The sequence below is a fragment of the Pomacea canaliculata genome, linkage group LG2 (assembly GCF_003073045.1).
Source record: "Pomacea canaliculata isolate SZHN2017 linkage group LG2, ASM307304v1, whole genome shotgun sequence".
Taxonomy (NCBI): Eukaryota; Metazoa; Mollusca; class Gastropoda; order Architaenioglossa; family Ampullariidae; genus Pomacea; species Pomacea canaliculata.
Genome location: NC_037591.1, coordinates 29,119,167 through 29,138,508, shown reverse-complemented (window position 1 = coordinate 29,138,508; position 19,342 = coordinate 29,119,167). Strand labels below are relative to the sequence as shown.

The window sequence follows — 19,342 nt, the reverse complement described above, 5'->3', positions numbered from 1 at the left end:
GTCAGAAGGGAGGATTTACTCAGAGGTGCTCAAGATCGGCCCCGATGGCGAGCATTCACTGCTAATACGTCTCATCATTAACGTGTATATGTAATACAAGTTCGTGGTCTCACCTAACCCTTTTTTTTTTCTTTTGTTGATTCTACAAGTTTTTGTTTCTCTCAGTAAAGAAATTAGTGTGCTAATAAATTCATAGATTTTATTTTTATTTTTTAATTTTTTTATTTTTATTTTTATTCACTGAGGTTAACAGTCAAGTAAATGGGTACCAACATCAACGAGGACGTATTTAGCCATTGTTACAATACATTGGCTGACTAAATTTTTCATCATACAGACAATAGTGAAAATAGCTAGATTTTTTTAAATTAAAAAGAGTAATTTTTTTAACAGTATTCAACATTATTGGTGAAATAAACATATTTTTTAGTTGATTTTCAATTAGTCACAGTAATATATTTTGTTAAAAAGGTTTTCAGAACAGATCCTTATAATTCACTGCGACCCTGTCCTGACCACGAGCGTGCATAACCTGCGTCTGTGTTTACCTTGACTATGAGTGAGTGTGTCTTTGTAGAAGTGAGCGTGTCTGGTACATGCGAATATGGCTACATGGTGTTTGTGATTCCGCTTATGAGGACAGATTTGTCTATCACTTCTATAAAGCGCTGCGAGTAAATCATTAGAAAAGCACCATAAAAATTATTATTATTATTCAGTCATGAAGGGGTTCTGAACGTAGGGAATGGGGTTTGAAGAGATTGGAGAAAAGGAACTGCATTGTTTTTTCCGTTAAGAGATATACTGTTGTTTTGGGAGGGCGAATAATCTGTGGCTTCAAATTAAACAAAAAGTGATGTGCTGAGCCACACGTTTAACAGGTATATACAAGCTCGGACACAATAACGTTTCTGCGGAGGTACATCTGTCTTTTGGCTGCCATTGTGTGATCGCATAGCGAGCTAACCCAGAATGTCAACAACAATGTTCTGGAAATTAAATGGGGTTTTGTTGTCGATGTTGTTGTCGTTGTTGCTATTTTATTTATATTTTTTATAAATTATGTTTTATAAATTATGGGGGATATTGCATTTTGCTTTTGTTGGTTTTTGTTTATAATTGATTTTTACTAATACACAGAAGCTCGCGCCATCTGCGAAAAATTGCCAACATTTCCATCCGAATCAATGAGTGGTTAGTTTTGCAATCGCCATATAACATCGGCGCTTGTGAAATTCTTTCTTTGCCATTAGCAGACGAACTCATTCTTCGGTGAGACTGCCCTAAGCTTATAACCAGTGTTGTCCATAGGAATGGGAATCCCATGGGAAACGTCCCATGGGATGGGATGGGATGGGACAGCACACATTTGTATTTCCCATGGTAGTCGATACTTGATATTGTAAAATAAATTTACGCTGAAATTTGCATTGTCAGACTTTTTAAGCACAGGAAAAATACTTTTTTATTCCAGTTTCATTATGCCATGACTTTGTTAACATGTGTGCAATGCGCAGTGTTGTCCATAGGAATGTTACTACCATGGGAAACGTCCCATGGGATGGGATGGGATGGGACAGGCATAAATTGCCATGGGATGGGATGGGATATAAAAATATGTCCCATGGACAACCCTGGAAACACTGACCTGTCTCTTTTGTGCAGCCTGACATCTGACATCACTTGACTACAATCTTACATTATGATCCTTTCTCTTTCTCTTTCATCCTTCACAGGTTTGTTTCCGGCCTTTTTGTAGTCTTTTTGTAGTTTAGACAAATACTTTTTATTTTGCGACACTTCTAAAGAAAAGTTCATCCGTTTAGCGCACTTGTAACTACTAATTTTCTAGTACATTTTTTCCTGTCTAATGTGATTTAAATGTTCTGTTAATATCTCAGGTATTCTCTCCATGTAACATTAATGTTTAAAACGTTATAGCTGTTACATAAGATACCAATCTTCATATTTGCTTTTGAGAAATTGATAAATTTATATTATATTCTCATTGTATGGTGTTGAGGAACTGCATATGTGCATGTCATGTGTGTATGTTGCTTTATTGGATTTTTTCTTCGCATGCTTGCCGGGTGCATATATTACTTTAGAAAAGCATCTCAAGTTTACATGGAAACAGAAAAATATAACAATAATGTGTCATTTAAAAGCAATTTAAAAGCTTGAGATCGGATAAAAGCAGAACGAACCGGAAGGATTCCTGGAGCTACTTCTATAACACAGATCGTAGTAAACAATAGAAATAATAAAATAGATGTGTTTTGTGATTTGTTGTGACCACCGACTTTTTAGATAAGACCAGCTGAATATGCTACCGCACCCCAGCGTCTAGCCTCATATCATAGTGTCTTTTTTTTTTTGCTGTGAAATAAAGAAACCTCCCCAGAGAGTAGCCATCAGTCGTCGCAGCATACGAGGTCGTGACCCTCCGTGTCGGATCCACAAGCAACACCCGGAATGATGTCATCGGTGTCCGAGCACGAGCGTATGCAACGACCCTCCATCAAAAGGCACTCAAGTCTCCCTGCAATACAAACACAGGATCAGCCTACACTTACCCATCAAGCTGCCCTGTCTCAAAATGTAGCGATTCATATACGTGTTTCTGAAGATTTCATGCACTCCACTGTAGCGCCATTGTCACGTGACAACTTTAAGTGAGAGAGGACACAAAGGGTGGTTGTTATAACAGTCTTCCTATTGGAAACTGCCCCAGCATGACGACACATGGTATCGATGTCACATCAAAGTATGCGACGACAGAAGAAACCAAGAGAGCATGCAACGCGATATCAGAAAAAAGTGAGTTACAAATCAGTTATGAAATGTTTAGTTTTGTTTTGACAAAAATTCTTCAACGTTTAACAAATTAAAATTTATCAGGATGAAGACGAAGTAATAGTGACAGGAAAATAAGCAGAGGAGTTATGATGAGTGCAGCGGCGAGTATGAGGATTACGACAAGGCAAAGAAATCCAAAGGACAATGACAACAGCGATAAGTCATCTGCATTGCACTGCAGTAACAACTGCTCGGGCTAACGACACAAATGATCACTCTTCTCAAACATGATCGACTTCAGCAATAATATCCCTTTGTAGAGGCTCCTACTTATCCCAGTAAAATTTACATTATTATTCTTATTTACTTAATATACATTTACGTTGATACGAAAAAAAGGTTTATAGATTTACTACATTGACTGAGGTCTGCCATTGCCTTCGCTGACCGGATGTTCCCCTGGTTTAGGGTTTGTGTCAGAGTTTTGGTCGAGGCTTTTATTTGAACAAAATGCAAAAGTAATCGAAGTCAAAGTTTGTTAAACCGACAACCGCGTGTTCACGCATGCGTGGAGCAGGTTTAAAAATCATAATTGCGGAAAGTTGTCTGCTTTTTGTCCTCAACCGCATGGACTGCGGAACTGTCCCATAATACTCAGTCATCTGATCTACCCATACTTGTATTTGTACATGAACGTACGTGGCTGATTTTGATCCATAGAACTATGTATGGATATATAACTTAGTATTTAAATATAGACAGAAAAATATTCAGGTAGAAAAATGTAAAAACAGAGGGACCAAAGTCAAAAAAATCTTGAAAATTAATTTTATTTCTCTTATATTTTTAATAGTATATTTTATCAAAAGTGGTAGGTTTAGAGTTCCCGGGGCGGTTTTTTTTTTCTTTTCTTTTTTTTTTTTTTTTTGGTGTTTTGCTTTGGGATGTCATCGTTCTCGTAGACGTTTTAAGTGTAATTGTCGTTCCTCTATTTAATGGTACCCAACTGACTTTATAGAAGTTGTTAAAATAAAGGTATATAAAGATATATAGCAGATATTCAAAATGATATATACAGAAAGAGGGAGAGAGATATGAAGATAGTCGTTCCCATATTGAGTGGTAGCAGCTGACTTTATAGCAGATATTTAAAATGAGAGACAGAGGGAGAGAGATATGAAGATAATATTTCCCGTCATGGGTGGTACCCACCTGACTTTATAGTAGATGTTAAAACGAGAAAGATAATATAAAGATAAGCGTTCCAAGCTGTAATGGCACCAGCTCACTTTATAGCAGACATTTAAAATAATATATTTATATCTAAAATGATAGACGTTCTCATCTAAAATGGTATCAGCTGACATTATGGCAGATATTAAAACTAGAATAATAGCATTAATATAAGCGTTCAAACCAGTAATGGTACCACTGACTTTGTTGAAATTAAAAAAAAAAAGAAGTTCCTATCTTCAGTTGTACCACGTGTCTATATAACGGCTTTTTAAAATAAAAAGAAAAGACAGGAATTTAAGCAACTTAATTCTCACTCTAGTCTTCTGTTGTCCACGTTTAAGAAGTGTGTGTTGGTGTGCGTATGAAGAGAGAGTTAAAGAGAAAGTGTGTGTGTGTGTGTGTGTGTGTGTGTGTTTTATCCATTATTTCTGACTCTCAGTCTATTAATTGCAGTCCACAGTTTATGGCAGTTATGAAATTTTATCTGAGACAATTAAATTTTTATTACTTGAGTCATCGCGTGCCCCGCAGTGAAGGACGGAATGACCGTATCGGTATGTTGAGAACATGTGGACATATAAATGTTTTTACCGTGCTGTATATAGCATCTGCACAGTAAACTGTTTTTTCACCAAGACATCATTGTGATACGCATGTGATTTGTTGTCCACCGCACAGCTTGGTTTACTGTGCAAATGCTATAAAGAGTGGATAAAATTTTAATTTTTATTTTCATGTGCAGACCATGCATGCAACGACTGTCGTTATATCCCAGACACCGGGCATGCGACACGTGCAGTGACTCATGGGACCGTTAGTGCCAGGAAGACTGGGAGTGTACACGTGGCAAAACGACTAACACACTTTGACCCGTTTCACCTGGCAGAAAACGTCTTTCCTCCGTGAACTTCCTTACACGACTTTAATCCTTCAGATGCATTTGTCTTCTCACATCTTTTGTGTGTGTTTTGCATTGGGATGTTCTCGTTCTCTAATATGTGGGGAAGGGGGGATTATATATATATAGGCAGATATAAGTATGTGTGTGTCAGGGGTATCATAAAAAATATATAAGCTGATATGTGTGTGTATGTGATGGGGTTTACACATATATATATATAAGCAGATACGAGACTGTGGCTTTCATTTATTTTACCTTTACCAGTCATCAGTTGTAGGCTTTAAGTTATTTTCTGTCTTAATTAACTTTGTGCAGCACTTCATAGTGTTTAAAAGTTGTAGAATTAGCCCCAGAACAAGTTTCATAGCTGGCAAAGAGTGAAGCCAAGAGCTTGCTTAGCACGGTAAAGTGAAGGTCGCTGACGTCACGCTTCCGAAGTTTTTCCCTTCAGTGAGACGTTTAGGAAAAAAAAATCAGCTGCTCGGTCAGCATCCCCACTGTCGGCTCCGCCCGAGCGCACGTGCAACGTGTTGCATCACTTCACAAGGTGTTTAAGCGCACGTGCGCGACTATATAACGCGCTTTCGCCCTCCTCTGCGTTTTTCTCTCAGCCGCCTGCTGCCTTCCTATCTTCCTTCCTTGGCGAGGACTGGGCCTCTTGTTTGTAGTGACATTCGCCGGACACTCATCCGCTGCTAAAAGGTTCATGCTCAGATATAACTATATTGTGGACTTATTGTGCGAGCGATACAATATTTTACTTGGTTGTAGTTATTTCGTAGATAGCAAAATATTTTTATTTAGTTGTTCTTTATTTCCTTATTTTGTTATATTCCTTTCTTCGCTTTTAAATGTAATGTTTTAATTAATGATAAATATAGAGGCTTTAAATTTTGTGTCGCTTTCTCTTCTGTCGCCCTTAATCTAAAATTTATTTTCTTTTTCATTGAATCCCATGTTTATGACAAAGTTGCTTAAAACACCGAGAGTAGTAATCATGTTTAGCAAATAGATATCTTTGGAGCAAAAAAAGGAATAATAAAGATAAATCTGAAACTTTGTTCTTATTTTTTCTGTAGGTGCTTGAGCTGCCGTTGAGCCGAGAAGAAAACTTTTCCTCAAAACAAGGAGTTGGTTTCTAAAAGTTTTCAAACAAAGCATCACAAGAGCCCCGAGTTGTAGAGACAATGTGCCGCCAACCGTCCAAAGTCGTCAGCGCCGTGGTGTTGTTCGTGTTTGTGATGATGATGGTCGCGTGCTCTGCTGTGCCGCTCGAGGACCTCGATGACACCGACGACGAAATCAAGGTAAGTGAGCGAAAGTAAAGACAGTTTGTTTGAACACTTCCCTCCGCCATTGCACGTTGCTCTACGTCAGAGACGTTGTCTGCCAGCCACGTAATTACGTCTCCCTCACGTTGCTTTGCTCGTATTCGTCTGACACTAAATTTGAACGAACATACGATTTATATTGCTCTTTATATCTCTTCACACCATCCAACGGTAGACAATAGAAGATTTTGGGGGCGTGGAGAGAAAGAAAGAGACATTCCCAGGTAATACGAAGAACATAAAAAATGTATGTAAGATGTCTGGAGGATGAAAAATTAACTTCGTGTTCATCTTTATCGTCTGCTCTTTAAAAAAAAAGATCGGAATACTTTTTGGTCCTTATGGTTTCATTACATCTTTCCAAAAAAAAAATCTACGAAAGTCTGTCGAAACACAAATAGAGGACACTAGAGGTACAGACGCCAGGAATTCAATGCAGGGTCAATAGGCAGCCATATATTCACACTGAATAGGAACAGAAAGGACATTGACAGTTTAAAGACTATTTGTAGAAAACGTATTTTCTACTATTGTCTACTGCAGTGGTTCTCAAAGTATTTTTGACGCGGACCACTTTACTTAAGTGAAAAATATGGCGGACCACCAAGGCCTATGTAGCCACTATTGTACGACATTTATATATTTACATTCATGTATTGCTTAATTACATTCTTTTAATTGCTATTAAGAGGTTATTGATTGTGTTGTAATCAGGTGTGTAGGCGAATGCTGGATGAGGGTATGCTAGCAAAGCTAACCATTGCACACAGGACCCACATTACATCCATTACACTATTGCTTTTACAAGTCCATTCGATCGCAATGACATTTACTGTTGGTATTCAGATCGACTTGGTTTCCTCGTAAAGGTTAGCGAGTTCTACACTAGTGAGAGGAACTGTGAACAGTTCAAGTTAGAAATTTGCTTTAGCGAGTTTAGAACAGGAATGATGTTATATTCGAAACAGGTTTCGTAAAACAAATTCTAGGTTAGTTAGACTATTCTTTTATTGACTCTACAGTTAGGCAGGCAGACAGACAAGCGGTCTTCGCCATGCTTCTTGAAGGATGAGAGATGGGGATATTGCTTTTTCTGATACCCTCGCTGGCGAGGTTCTAAAGCCCAGCATCGCTAGAAAAACATGCATAAGGTCACATTTAGCATCTGTAAACAGACCTCATGATGTTGATAATACTCGTGAAAGATTCCACATTCCACTGGAGAACATTATGTGATGACCAGACAGCATATAGAGTATAAAGGGCAGTCATTGTACATCAGTATTACAGTCTCCATAAAGGTTCATATATGAATATAGTCACAATCATTTATATTGATGGGCGGCTTAATTTGATGGCACAAGGTTCCCCACCTACCGCAGGAAAATACTGCGATTCTTTAATTCTCACCAATTCTCTGGAGCTCCGGCCATTTTAAATCCCAGTGCATCACAGGACAGTCCACATAGGGCAAGCTGCAGGAGACGCATGCTGAGTTGTTTTCATCATCCTGCCAAACAACAAATACAAAATGGACTGACAAAATCTTCGTTTACTACAAGAACGAGGCTTTCGCTTCCTGTTTGCTGTCAACAATACGAGAAAAAACAGATGTTGCAAACTCTTTTGTCGATTGGAGTTAAAGATCTTAAGCTTTATGGTCTGTTAAGTTTTTAGTATATCGATCCCGGGAAAGAAGGAGAAAGTATAGGAAACGTCGACGACATTGCTACACCAATAAAAATAAAAAAAGCAACAAGTGTGTGGTGTGTTCCAAGAGTTGGCTTTTAGAGGAGATGTGTTATCGTACCAACAAATATCGTAAAATACGATATCTCACATACTCATTACAAGACAAGGAAGCAAAACGCGAGATGAAGCTGTTAAGGGTAGAATCTTGATAACACGAATTTTGTTTCCACAATCCTCGGTGAATCTCTTCAATCTAAACAACCGTTTAATTTCAAGCCGAGTGAGAAACTGATGTTTTTAAATTCCTCTTTTGTATTTTGGTGAACTTCTGGATCTTTTGCACTCCTTTTTTAATGAAAGAAGATTAATGTTATAAAAGTGAAAAATGTATGAAATCTCAATAAAATCTCGGTGCAATGGATGATCTAATATATGAAATTTTTTTAATACGGTCCGAATGTGCTTGTTAGATTGGATAAAAATACCTGGATAAAAAGACCGTTGGTGTTGGTGTTGTCCGAAGCCCACAGATGTCTGTGAGAAATTTGCTTTCTACAATTTTTTAGTTAGGTAAAAGTGTGAACCTCACCTGTCCAAGCAGAAGTTTGTTTTTAGTCGCCAGATGTCTTGCCTTGTATGTCAGATTGATGTCTGTCTTTTTTTTCATAAAAGTTCCACACCTACGATGTTAGTTTTGTTTCTTCCACTCGTCCTTCGCGTCATCCTAATACTGTGTATATATTTCGCTCTGCTACCTGATATCATAACATAAAATGTCCACTAGATATTGTATCAAACATCTTTAAATAAGCCGTGATTCGTGTCCTAATTCCTCCTCATTTGAGGTTTATTTTCAGTCATTATGTCCATCAAATGGACATGATCCTTTTTTTTACTTAATTATAAGAATGGAATATACTTCAGTCCTGACTGTTTCCAAGATTTAAAGCTGCATGACAGTACAAGGGTTTGATGATTGCGCTCACTGGACTGGTGTAATAAACTAACTTCCGAGTCCTTCAGACACGGTTGGGTGACTCTAGTCAGTAGAGAATGTTTATGACATTTCATGCGATCAGCTGCTCCCTCAAATGCTCATTCCCCCCAGAAATTATCTGTGCATCGATTGTCCAGTTTTCATCATTTGCTTCTGTCGTCATCTCGTTACTTGGTTTTAGTTCTCAGACACTCTGGTTTACTGCAATGAAATTTGAAAATGTTGTCCTTGCAGATCATGATAATGCCTGCGAAGGTTATTAAAAGAAGTCTGATGTTTCTGGCAATAATACTCATCGACTCGGTTTTTAAACTAAACAACTGTCTAGTCCGTAGTCGGGTGATAAACGCTTCATACGCTCTAATACGCAGAGATATTGTGTCCCACCATCCTTCAAATAATTGTTTTAGAGTTTGTCTCGTAAACTCTCTCTCGGAAGAAAGATATCTGTTACAAAGTGAGAATGCTGACAAAGGAACGAGTTTACATCTGTATACGAATTATACATATATATTGCAACAAAAGGGGTTTGTACCGATTTCACGGGGCTGCTGATGTGTACATTGATGTACAGTACAATTCGTCTTTATGATTTTGTTGTTTTTTCTCAACAGAGGTCCTTATTTCTCGCTCGGTTGCTGGATGCCTCAGAAAAGTTTAGGCTGCGGTCAGAGCTTCTGGGCAAGAAGAGAGAACTTGACCAAGACCTTCCCTTGACCTCACAGAAGCAATACCGCTCGGCCGTGCAAAACAGCAGGCGAAGACCTGGTACGTATCATACCATTGCCTGTATGCCCGCTATTTGAGTTTACAGTTTTCTTCTTTTTTTCCTTTTCTTATTTTTGCAGGACCTGTTCAGGGCAAATATGGAGCATCACCAGAAAAAAAATCTTTTCAGATTTGCTTGCTTTCTCTCCCGCCCCCTCTTGTGACATTTCCACATTCTCTTTCTTTTCTTTCGTAATTCTGTTTGTTTACCTATCTGGCTGGACGTCTGTTGGTGTCTTCGTGTTTGTCAGTCCGTGTTTTGTCTTTCTGTTTTCTTGTTTGTCTGTTTGTAGTCCCGTCATCGTGTCTTTTCAATCGATTAGTTTTGAATAGACAGTTGGGAGTTTATCCTGATGAAGGAGCGTGTAGCTGTTGTCCTCTCTTTCCCAATAGTTGCTCATGCGTCTGATTCATGAACCTTAGGCACATGAACTTCCTCCCCTAGGGTACGAAAACTTAGATCATGCTCCAAGTGTGTAGACGACACAGACACCTCAATGATTTTGCTCAGTTGTCCATTAAAATCCTAATTGTTACATCATAACCGTATTACAGTACCTGTTGTTGACATAGAAACTAGTACTAGGAGGATGAAGAAAATGCAGTTCAGACATTTCGTTGCAATCTGCAATGAGAAGACATTTTTTTAATATATACAAAGAAATATAATGTATTGGAATTCCACTGACCATTTGACGGAGATCCAACCTACCATGATGGTGTATCTTTACTCCTGTGTGTGTTAATGTCTGTATGAGTATGTATGCCTGCCCTTGTGAGCAAAAGACTGTGTGTGTGTGTGTGATTTAGTTAACATACAGCTGTCATAGGTTTCTGTTCAAGCTTACCTTTCATCACCAAATCGCAGGTAAACTGGCTTTACTGCAATTCCTAAAATACACTCTAACACACACACACACACACACAGTTCTAGAGATTTTACCTTGTTAAACGACTCTTTTTTATTCCATTCATTTATTCATACTTTTCGTTCTTTTAAAATATAAGGATTGGAAAAGCATCATTTTTATTCAGTCCTAAGATTGTTGCTGTGAACAGTGGTCCTGTCTGCGGTTCTTAGTTTTCTACTCGTTGTCTTTCTGTTCATTTTGCAATCCAGTCGCTGGTAGCCTTTGCCCATTCATCTGTCATTTGATAACACGCTTGTGTTGTGTCGACAGGTGGAATGACACTCTGTTTGTGGAAGGTGTGCCCGGCGGCTCCCTGGCTCGTGGATAAAAGGGAAAGCTCCATGTGACGTGCGCACGGATAGGGCAAGAGGCGTCACGTGACACACACCAAAGTGACGATTAAAAACTTGGATACGAAATATCGTTTCGGGAAAGGGGAATGTAACCCAAAACTGAGATGTGCTGGAAGAAATAAAAATGTGGAGTTCATCTAGTTCATGCCTTTGTTTGATGTGTCGCCCTGGGGATTGTATTGGATGCAAAGTGAGCGTTAGTAAACATAAACACTCGCTTCTCTCTCTCACAAACACACAAACACAAGCTTCTCTCCTTTCTCTCTCACACAAACACTCGCTTCTCTCTCTCTCTCTCACTCGCACACACACAAGCGCGGAAAGAGGCAAAGGAACGACATTACCCGGACGATGTCCTCTCTTTTTTTTTGCCTGACAGGCTGTCAGTGCTCAGTGAACTCAAGGACCAGATCAATGGACAACAGAGTATAAAATCGACGCTACCCAGCCTGCAAGAGCGGTGGGCATTTGTTGGGTCCCTATGGGGAAGTCAGACGAACAGGAGGGAAACGTGTAATGTGATCCTAAACTGAGGAAAGTTGAGGCAGGTCATGACCTCCGGGCGGTGATAGTGACGTGTACATCGAGCTTTTTCTCTTCAGCCGCGCTCGATTTGGCAGCCACGTGATCGTCTCGCATCCCTCCACCCTCTGTTTCCCTCCCCGCCCCCTCTATTCCCCCTCCCCGCGTGTCGCCGCGACAAGTCAAGGTACGGGGTCAGAGGTTAAGGTACTGGGTCACACCGGTTCTTCGCTTGGACCTGCGCGCAGACATTTTGAACTGTACGTCCATCTTCAAGTGAGACACCGCCGATTTCTGAAGTAAGTCTTAATAAAGTTGAGTGAAAGATGCCATTAAAACAACTATACTTTATAACAGTGGATAGTCATGAATAATTTATGATCATATATAAGTATTGTAGTGCTTTTTGTGAAATGTTTCACGTGTCGTACCCGGCAGGTCTCACACATACATCCGCTAGCAACTCGCTTTTACATGACGCTGCCTTCTATATGTGTTGTGAATAGTTTAAACGGTTAAACCGCATCCGTTTTGTTATAAATAATCAAACTGTTTAATCGTATCTCTTGCCTACTAATTGCACTACAGAAATCAAATGTTAAGAGCACGAATACGATTGGCGGAAGCAAGATGACAACCAAGTGCATGATGGGTTCAAATTAAGTAGTCAAGCAGCAAAGCACACACACACACTATCTCGCGTATTTGTGTACTATTGATAATTAACTTCGAAGTTGAAATCTATGAAATGAACTCATTGAGTCATGCACGAAATTTGTCGTCTGCTTTCTCAATAACAGTGGCGCGGCCAATACCAAACGTTTGTGTCCGTCTTGGTGCATTCTGGGGGAAAGCAGCAAGACAATCACATTGCTTTCTGAACAACTAAAATTTTGGAAAATTAATGCAAAGCAAAAGAATTGTAAGAATTTTATTTTTGTACTTAAACACTTTGAAATTAAAACAAAATGTATGAAATCCAAAGCTATGTCAAAGTCAGTCATTTTTCTAACAATCACATATATGTGATCACATATTCTCTACTCTCTTAAAATGCTGCATGCCATTTTTCATTTTATGTATATTATCTCCCCTTAACTGTTCTTTGAAGGTCTAGTTTAGTGTTCTTAACCGGGGTTCTATCGAACCCTAGGGGTTCGGTGAGTCGGTCTCAGGGGTTTGGCGGAGCCTCCACCACGGAGTCGACACACTCGCAAATCGTGATGACACTAAAGGAGGAATGTGCATATGAAACTTGTGGGTTCGGTACCTCAAAGAAGGTTAAGGACCACTGGTCTAGTTCTTTACAAACTATGGAGGACATCAGCGATGATTCTGAAGCGACTTCCAAGGCATCTGAACTGGTCCCCACATCCCGAGAAGTGTTTACAGGTGTTAACAGGACCTGTAAGCTACACTGTGGGGTCTCCTAGTTCTTGCAGGAATGTCCCTGTTTCACATCAGATCCTTTTCTCCGGAGCTCGAGATCCTGGCTTCAATGGCCAGCTGTTAGCACATAGATTAGATAGGATCTACGTTCATGGTTAGAACGAACGGTGTACGGAAAGTAACTCGTGACAAGGAAATGTGAGTCTTGCAAAGTGCAAATGCAGTGGTTGTTTCCCTTGAACGTGTATACTTCCTATTGACACTATATATGTCTGTACATGTCCGTGCGTGTGTGCGTGTGTTATTCTTGCGTTCCTGTATGCAGTTTTTTATTGATTGATTCGTTATTTCTTCATGATAGCTCTAGCAAGGGTTGAGCATCTGTCGCTGTAATTACACATCTTAGAACATAATCTAATTATAAGCAAACAATACATTAAAACTGACTACAATAAACCCAAGCTCTAAAAGCTCTATACCTACGAATCACAACACAGCATCTAGGAATAAATCCACTCGCACGCATCACGCACACAAATAAAAATACTTCTACCATCACCATAGACTTCACACATGTATAAAAAAATCTTTAAAGAGAAAACATCCTCAAGGGCACTGGCCCCCAAAGCTAACTAATCAGTTCATACCAGTCTTCACCCTCCTCCAAACATCCCCCCACACTCTTACACCCTCCCTTGAAAGCCGCCATTCATACAGCTCCCCCCTCTCCTCCACACACAGTTCAAGGCCACTGCCCTACAAAGTGAACACATCAAAGCAATTTGCACCCAACTGCAAGAGAAATACATTGATTGAAACTCTATGCTACAACAGCCTATCTGCATCGATGATATTAAAAAATGATCAGGTTCGTTTTACAGCACAGACTCATTTTTTGTAGCTGTAAGTCAATACACTATCATGTCAAAACTGGTTTCTTAAAGAAAACGTACAGCGGAAGCTCGGTTCGCGAACGCCTCTGATAGCGAACATAATTTCGGATAACTTTTGAGAAATTGATAAATTTATATTATATTCTCATTGTATGGTGGTGAGGCACTGCAATATGTGTGTATGTAATATGTGTGTATGTTGCTTTATTTGATTTTTTCTTTGCATGCTTGCCGGGTGTGTATATTACATTAGAAAAGCATCTCAAATTTACATGGAAACAGAAAAATATAACAATAACGTGTCATTTAAAAGCAATTTAAAAGCTTAAGATCGGATAAAAGCAGAACGAACCGAAAGCATTCCTGGAGCTACTTCTATAACTCAGATGGTAGTAAACAATAGAAATAATAAAATAGATGTGCTTTGTGATTTGTTGTGACCACCGACTTTTTAGATAAGACCAGGCCCCGTATGCAAGAAACACCGTTAGCCAATCGTCGCGATAGAGCCTTTCGGTCCGAAAGCTATAGCAGCGATAGTCTCCCCACTAACGTGGTATGCAGGGACACGCCGATAGAGCTCCACTAGCTTTCGGCGCGGGAAGGCAGTTCTATAAATAGCTTCCGGGTAGGCCCGAATTTCATGCGCTACTGCGCATGTATTTGTTTTAAAAGTAGCGTTTACTTTTTCTCCCTGACGATGTCCTTTTGCAGAAAAACGGGAAACAAAACATATGCGACATGGAAATTAAAATTTTGTTAGAGGAGATATCCATGGAAAACAAAATTCTTTCCAGCTGCTTCTCCAACAAAAGAACGATACCAAAAAAAAAAAAAAAAAAAAAAAAAAAAAAAAAAAAAAAACCCACCAAACAAAAAAAAAAAAAAAAAAAAAAATTTGGAAAAAAAAATTGCGGCCAAGGTGTTGGCAAGCAGGGTGGCTGTTCTGTACCAGAAATAAAAGATAAATGGATCTACAAAAATAGACAAGGCTTCAAAAAAAAAAACAAAAAAAAAAAAAACGAGGCAAATAAAACAGTTGGAGACAAGGGAATGCCACCACCTGAATATGAAGAGACTGTTGCTGCGATCCTTGGCAATAACACCTACCCTGATCAGTGGTATTGGAGGTAAGTGACACATTAACTGGCTAAAAAAGTATATAAAACAGTAAATGACAGAATAATTACTTATTTTTATTTATATTTTTTATGAAATTATAATAGAAAATGTGATTATGTTTTGCAAATCAGCTGGATGTAGGGAGGGGAGCAGTGAAACATATTGTATGTGTTGGATGTTTAAATCACGCTTATAATTGTTAATATTACACGCTTTACATTCTTGGTAACTGGGGACACAGCACCACAGGTTGAAATGGGTTGGTTTAATCTTGCCTCAAATGCAACCATTATTTACTTTTCTTTTATTGTTTATACATCAGCTATATGCTTGTTGATTAAATGAAGTACAATTTTTAAAACATGTTTTTTATTCCAGTGAATGGTCCAGATTCACAGGAGGTAAGCAGGCTGAATAATTTCATGTTTTACGGTGGCTCTATTGTGAACTTTGCGCGCAGAATGCTGTGTTCTGAAGTTTGTGTGCAACATGTTGCCATCTCAACAAGTAATACACAATGTCTTAAAATTTACATAGTGAAATTTATTTAACTCTCAAACAGTTACAATCACACATTTTAAAACAAAAGCAAAATGAAAAGTGAATAATTGCATCCACACACAAATATATATATCCACATTTAAATGATATTTTCTGTCCATTTTTGCAGGATTGATAATTTTCTGACACTTTACACTAAATCAGTTTGTGGATAACATCACTTTTCTTTAGAATGCTATTGATGTATATGCAGAAATCTAATTGCCACTCTTGCAACCATCATTTACTACATATTTTTCTTTGCTCTGCCACAGAATATTCAAGTCCCTTCAAATCGTTGACAAACTTCTATCCGTCAACACCACCCTGGACAACTGGAAAACCCTTAGAATGAAAAAAAGAAAAACAGCCAGCAAAGGAGATACAGAGCAACAGCTCATGATATAACATTTCAAAGACCAAAAAGCAGTCTATTATAAGCCAAATGGAACTAGAAATTAAAATCTCAAACTAGAAGTCTGGCTGCTAAACGCTAAATAAGCAAGCTAGACAAAGAGAAAAATGATAATTAAAACTAGCAATACTGCCAGTGTATGCATTTTTGTATATTAGAGTGGATCTGTATACAGTTAAAAAATGTGGGTGACAGTACAAAGTCACACCCCCCACCCCCCCCCTGCAACAGCTACTCAAAAGTGAGATGCAATGCAAACTAAAAAATGTGGGTTACAGTACAAAGCATCAACACACACAAACTCATACACCTGCAACACATATTCTGAAGTGAGATGCAATGCGAAATTAAAAAAATGTGGGTTACAGTACATAGTCTCAACACACACACACACACACACTCACCTGTAACAGGTATTCAGAAGTGAGATGCAATGCAAAAAAAAAAGTGGGTTACATTACAAAGCATCAACACACACACACCCTGCAACAGGTATTTAGCAGTGAGATGCAATGCAAAATAAAAATTTGTGTACAGTACAAAGCCTCAACACACACAAACTCACACACCTGCAACACATATTCTGAAGTGAGATGCAAAGCAAAATGAAAAAATGTGGGTGACAGTACAAAGTCTCAACACACACACACACCCTGCAACAGGTATTTAGCAGTGCAAACTAAAAATTTTTGGGTTACACTACAAAGCCTCAACACACACAAACTCTCTCACACAATGCAAATCCTATGTCAAAAACTAGGAGGTTTGACTGTCACATTACAGTCATGTTAGTCTGCACAATACCTAAGCTAGGATGTTAATTTTGCATTTTTCAAATTTAAAATATCATTTAAAAAGCAACTAATCATGGCTAAAATCAAATAGACAACAAGCTGAACAAGTTTTATCAGCAGATTAATAACTGATTTATTCAGTACCTGTAACAGTGGAGAAAGCGACGCACGTCGATTCGAGGATTCGATTGCTGCTGCAATGTCATTTGTCAGTTCTAAACCATCGTGTCTTCTAAATTTACATTTCTGGTAAAGTTCTTGGTCGTTGTACCGGTCCACGGGAGGATTCCTGTCCCGAAAAACACGTTCGCGGCGCAAACAGCGTCGAATACGGTCCCCGAACCTCCAGTCCGCCATCTTGTGCTTTCGGTACGATAGCGAGCTAACGGAGGGGTGAGGCTCCATTAGCCGTAGAGCTACGATAGCCGGCTATCGGCGGTCCCTGCATGCGAATTTTCCCGCGCTATCGTGACGAAAGGGATATCGTACCTTTAGCGGCGCTATCGGTGCTCCCTGCTTACGGGGCCAGCTGAATATGCTACCGCACCCCAGCGTCTAGCCTCATATCATAGTGTCTTTTTTTTTATGTGAAATAAAGAAACCTCCCCAGAGAGTAGCCATCAGTCGTCGCAGCATACGAGGTCGTGACCTTCCGTGTCGGATCCACAAGCAACACCCGGAATGATGTCATCGGTGTCCGAGCACGAGCGTACGCAGCGACCCTCCATCAAAATGCACTCAAGTCTCCCTGCAATACAAACACAGGATCAGTCTACATTTACCCATCAAGCTGCCCTGTCTCAAAATGTAGCAATTTATATACGTGTTTCTTAACATTTCATGCACTACACTGTAGCGCCATTGTCACGTGACAACTTTCAGTGAGAGAGGACACAAAGGGTGACAGGAAAATAAGCAGAGGAGTTATGATGAGTGCAGCGGCAGGTATGAGGATTACGACAAAGCGAAGAAATCCAAAGGACAATGACAACAGCGAAAAGTCATCTGCATTGCACTGCTGTAACTACTGCTCGGGCTAACGACACAAATGATCACTCTTCTCAAACTTGAGCAATACATTTTAGAAAAGGTAATCGAAGATGAAAGATTTTAAGCTCCACTCACCGAAAGATAAAGAAACGAATGGAGTCTCCCCTGGCTTCTCCTTGTCCTCATCTGACTCTTCTGCTTCTCCAACTGTAAGTGATCTGACTTCCCCGACTTCCGGCTTCTCGGTGGTATGTTCGAAGTTCTGCTCGAGATTCGTTCCGTCTGCTTCTTCCTCTGTCTCGTTCATCGGTGTGGCTGACTCACTCGGGTTAAGGTCGCCTTCTTCCTCCGCCTCTTCTTCTTCTTCCTCCCCTTCATCCTCTTCTTTCTCCTCTGGATCCTCGGTAGAGAAAGACACGCTCGTTGTTAGAGTCGTGCCTACCGTCGACCTTTCACCTTGAAATTCCGTTAAATTGGCAGTCCCGTTTCTTGGTCTTGGACCCAAACTGCTTCCTACATTCGTCGTGGTAACAGTACTGGTTGTAGTAAAGGGTAGTAGTGGCTCACTTGCTGGCTCTGTTTCCTCTTCCACCTCCTCTATTTTTGCTGTTTCCGTGGCGTTCCTGTCCAAAGTTACCGTCTTTTGCAGCTTTAGACTGGTCGCTTCGGTCGTCATGACAACATCGTTGTTCTTCAAGGAGACAACATTTGCCCGTGACCTGTCCGCTCTGATTACCAGATCTTTGCCAAGTGTTTGTGTGGATGAAATGTTAACGTTCAGTGCACCATGTTGTGCCAGGAACATAAGAAGATTAAATACTGTGTCGTGGCGTAGAGTCGGTTCTACCACCTGCCTTGTACCTGGTCCCAGCAGCTCGGGCACAAGCGAGAAAGTTGGAGGTTCTTGTAGGCTTGGAAACAGGACAAAGGCGCTTTTTTCGGGAACAATGATCAGAACAAAGGCGATAGGAAACATAACATGTATCATATTCGTTTTCCAAAATGGCCCCATCCTTTTACACATGCTTCTGGCTGTCCGGTTCTACGTCCTGAGTTATCTAACGATAATTAGAGTTGATTTCTTAGGAACAGTCACAACGGCCAACAAAATTGAAGGCAGTCTAGAAATCTATAGTTTTTCTGCGAGCTAACTCAACCTTTTTATTTTAAGATTGATGTGCATGTCCATGCAACTTCTTCACTTGATTTTGTTACTTATTCATCAGAATTTACTTACATGTAAGGCTGTTTGTTCTGATATCTCCAATTTGTGAAATATCTAGACAGAGCCTTGCTAGCCAATGAAGTGAAGTATACAAGATGGATGTCTTATATACCCTCAGCACAACAGGATGTAAGAATGAGTGATGAAGGTGTGGAAGCAATGGCCTGTGAGCACTTGTCAAAGGCAGGAGGACGACATGCACCTAACAGAATAATGAGCCTTGTGACATCTCGAGGCTTCACACCAACAGCCACTCCAGTCTCCATTTGGGAAAAATGTAAAAGTTCAAAAAGTTTCCGCAATAACCGTCGCGGGTATCGCACTTGTTATAAATTACAAGCACAATTTTTAAGTCTCGCACCTGTACGTGTTCTGAGTAACAGGGAGCTAGAGGAGTGGTTCTTCAAACAATTAAGTGACACTACGTACCGAAACACGTATTAGATTAAACGTCAATCGAATAT

General features: G+C 39.6%; 2 protein-coding genes across 4 annotated transcripts; one reads left to right on the top strand and one right to left on the bottom strand.

Moving 5' to 3' along the window:
* Positions 1-2,916: 2,916 nt before the first annotated feature.
* Positions 2,917-18,938, bottom strand: LOC112557412 (PH domain-containing protein DDB_G0287875-like). 3 transcript variants are annotated; one of them, XR_003097952.1, is made up of 3 exons: positions 17,789-18,938; positions 16,808-17,411; positions 15,598-15,799 (listed from the first exon to the last, which is right to left on the bottom strand). XR_003097952.1 is itself a non-coding variant. In XM_025227236.1 (2 exons), the coding sequence occupies exon 1, from the start codon at positions 18,675-18,677 to the stop codon at positions 17,745-17,747; it is 933 nt and encodes a 310-aa protein (XP_025083021.1). In that variant the 5' UTR covers positions 18,678-18,938; the 3' UTR covers positions 2,917-3,094; positions 17,730-17,744. The 3 variants fall into 3 exon arrangements, 2 of the variants coding, with proteins under 2 accessions (XP_025083021.1, XP_025083020.1); XM_025227236.1 differs by lacking the exons at positions 15,598-15,799; positions 16,808-17,411 and adding an exon at positions 2,917-3,094 and having other exon boundaries at positions 17,730-18,938; XM_025227235.1 differs by lacking the exon at positions 15,598-15,799 and having other exon boundaries at positions 16,535-17,411.
* LOC112557413 lies at positions 5,345-11,149 on the top strand. Its single transcript, XM_025227237.1, has 4 exons — positions 5,345-5,638; positions 6,016-6,243; positions 9,571-9,724; positions 10,906-11,149. Exons 2-4 carry the CDS (start codon positions 6,124-6,126, stop codon positions 10,980-10,982), a joined length of 351 nt encoding a protein of 116 aa, XP_025083022.1. The 5' UTR covers positions 5,345-5,638; positions 6,016-6,123; the 3' UTR covers positions 10,983-11,149.
* Positions 18,939-19,342: the final 404 nt, after the last annotated feature.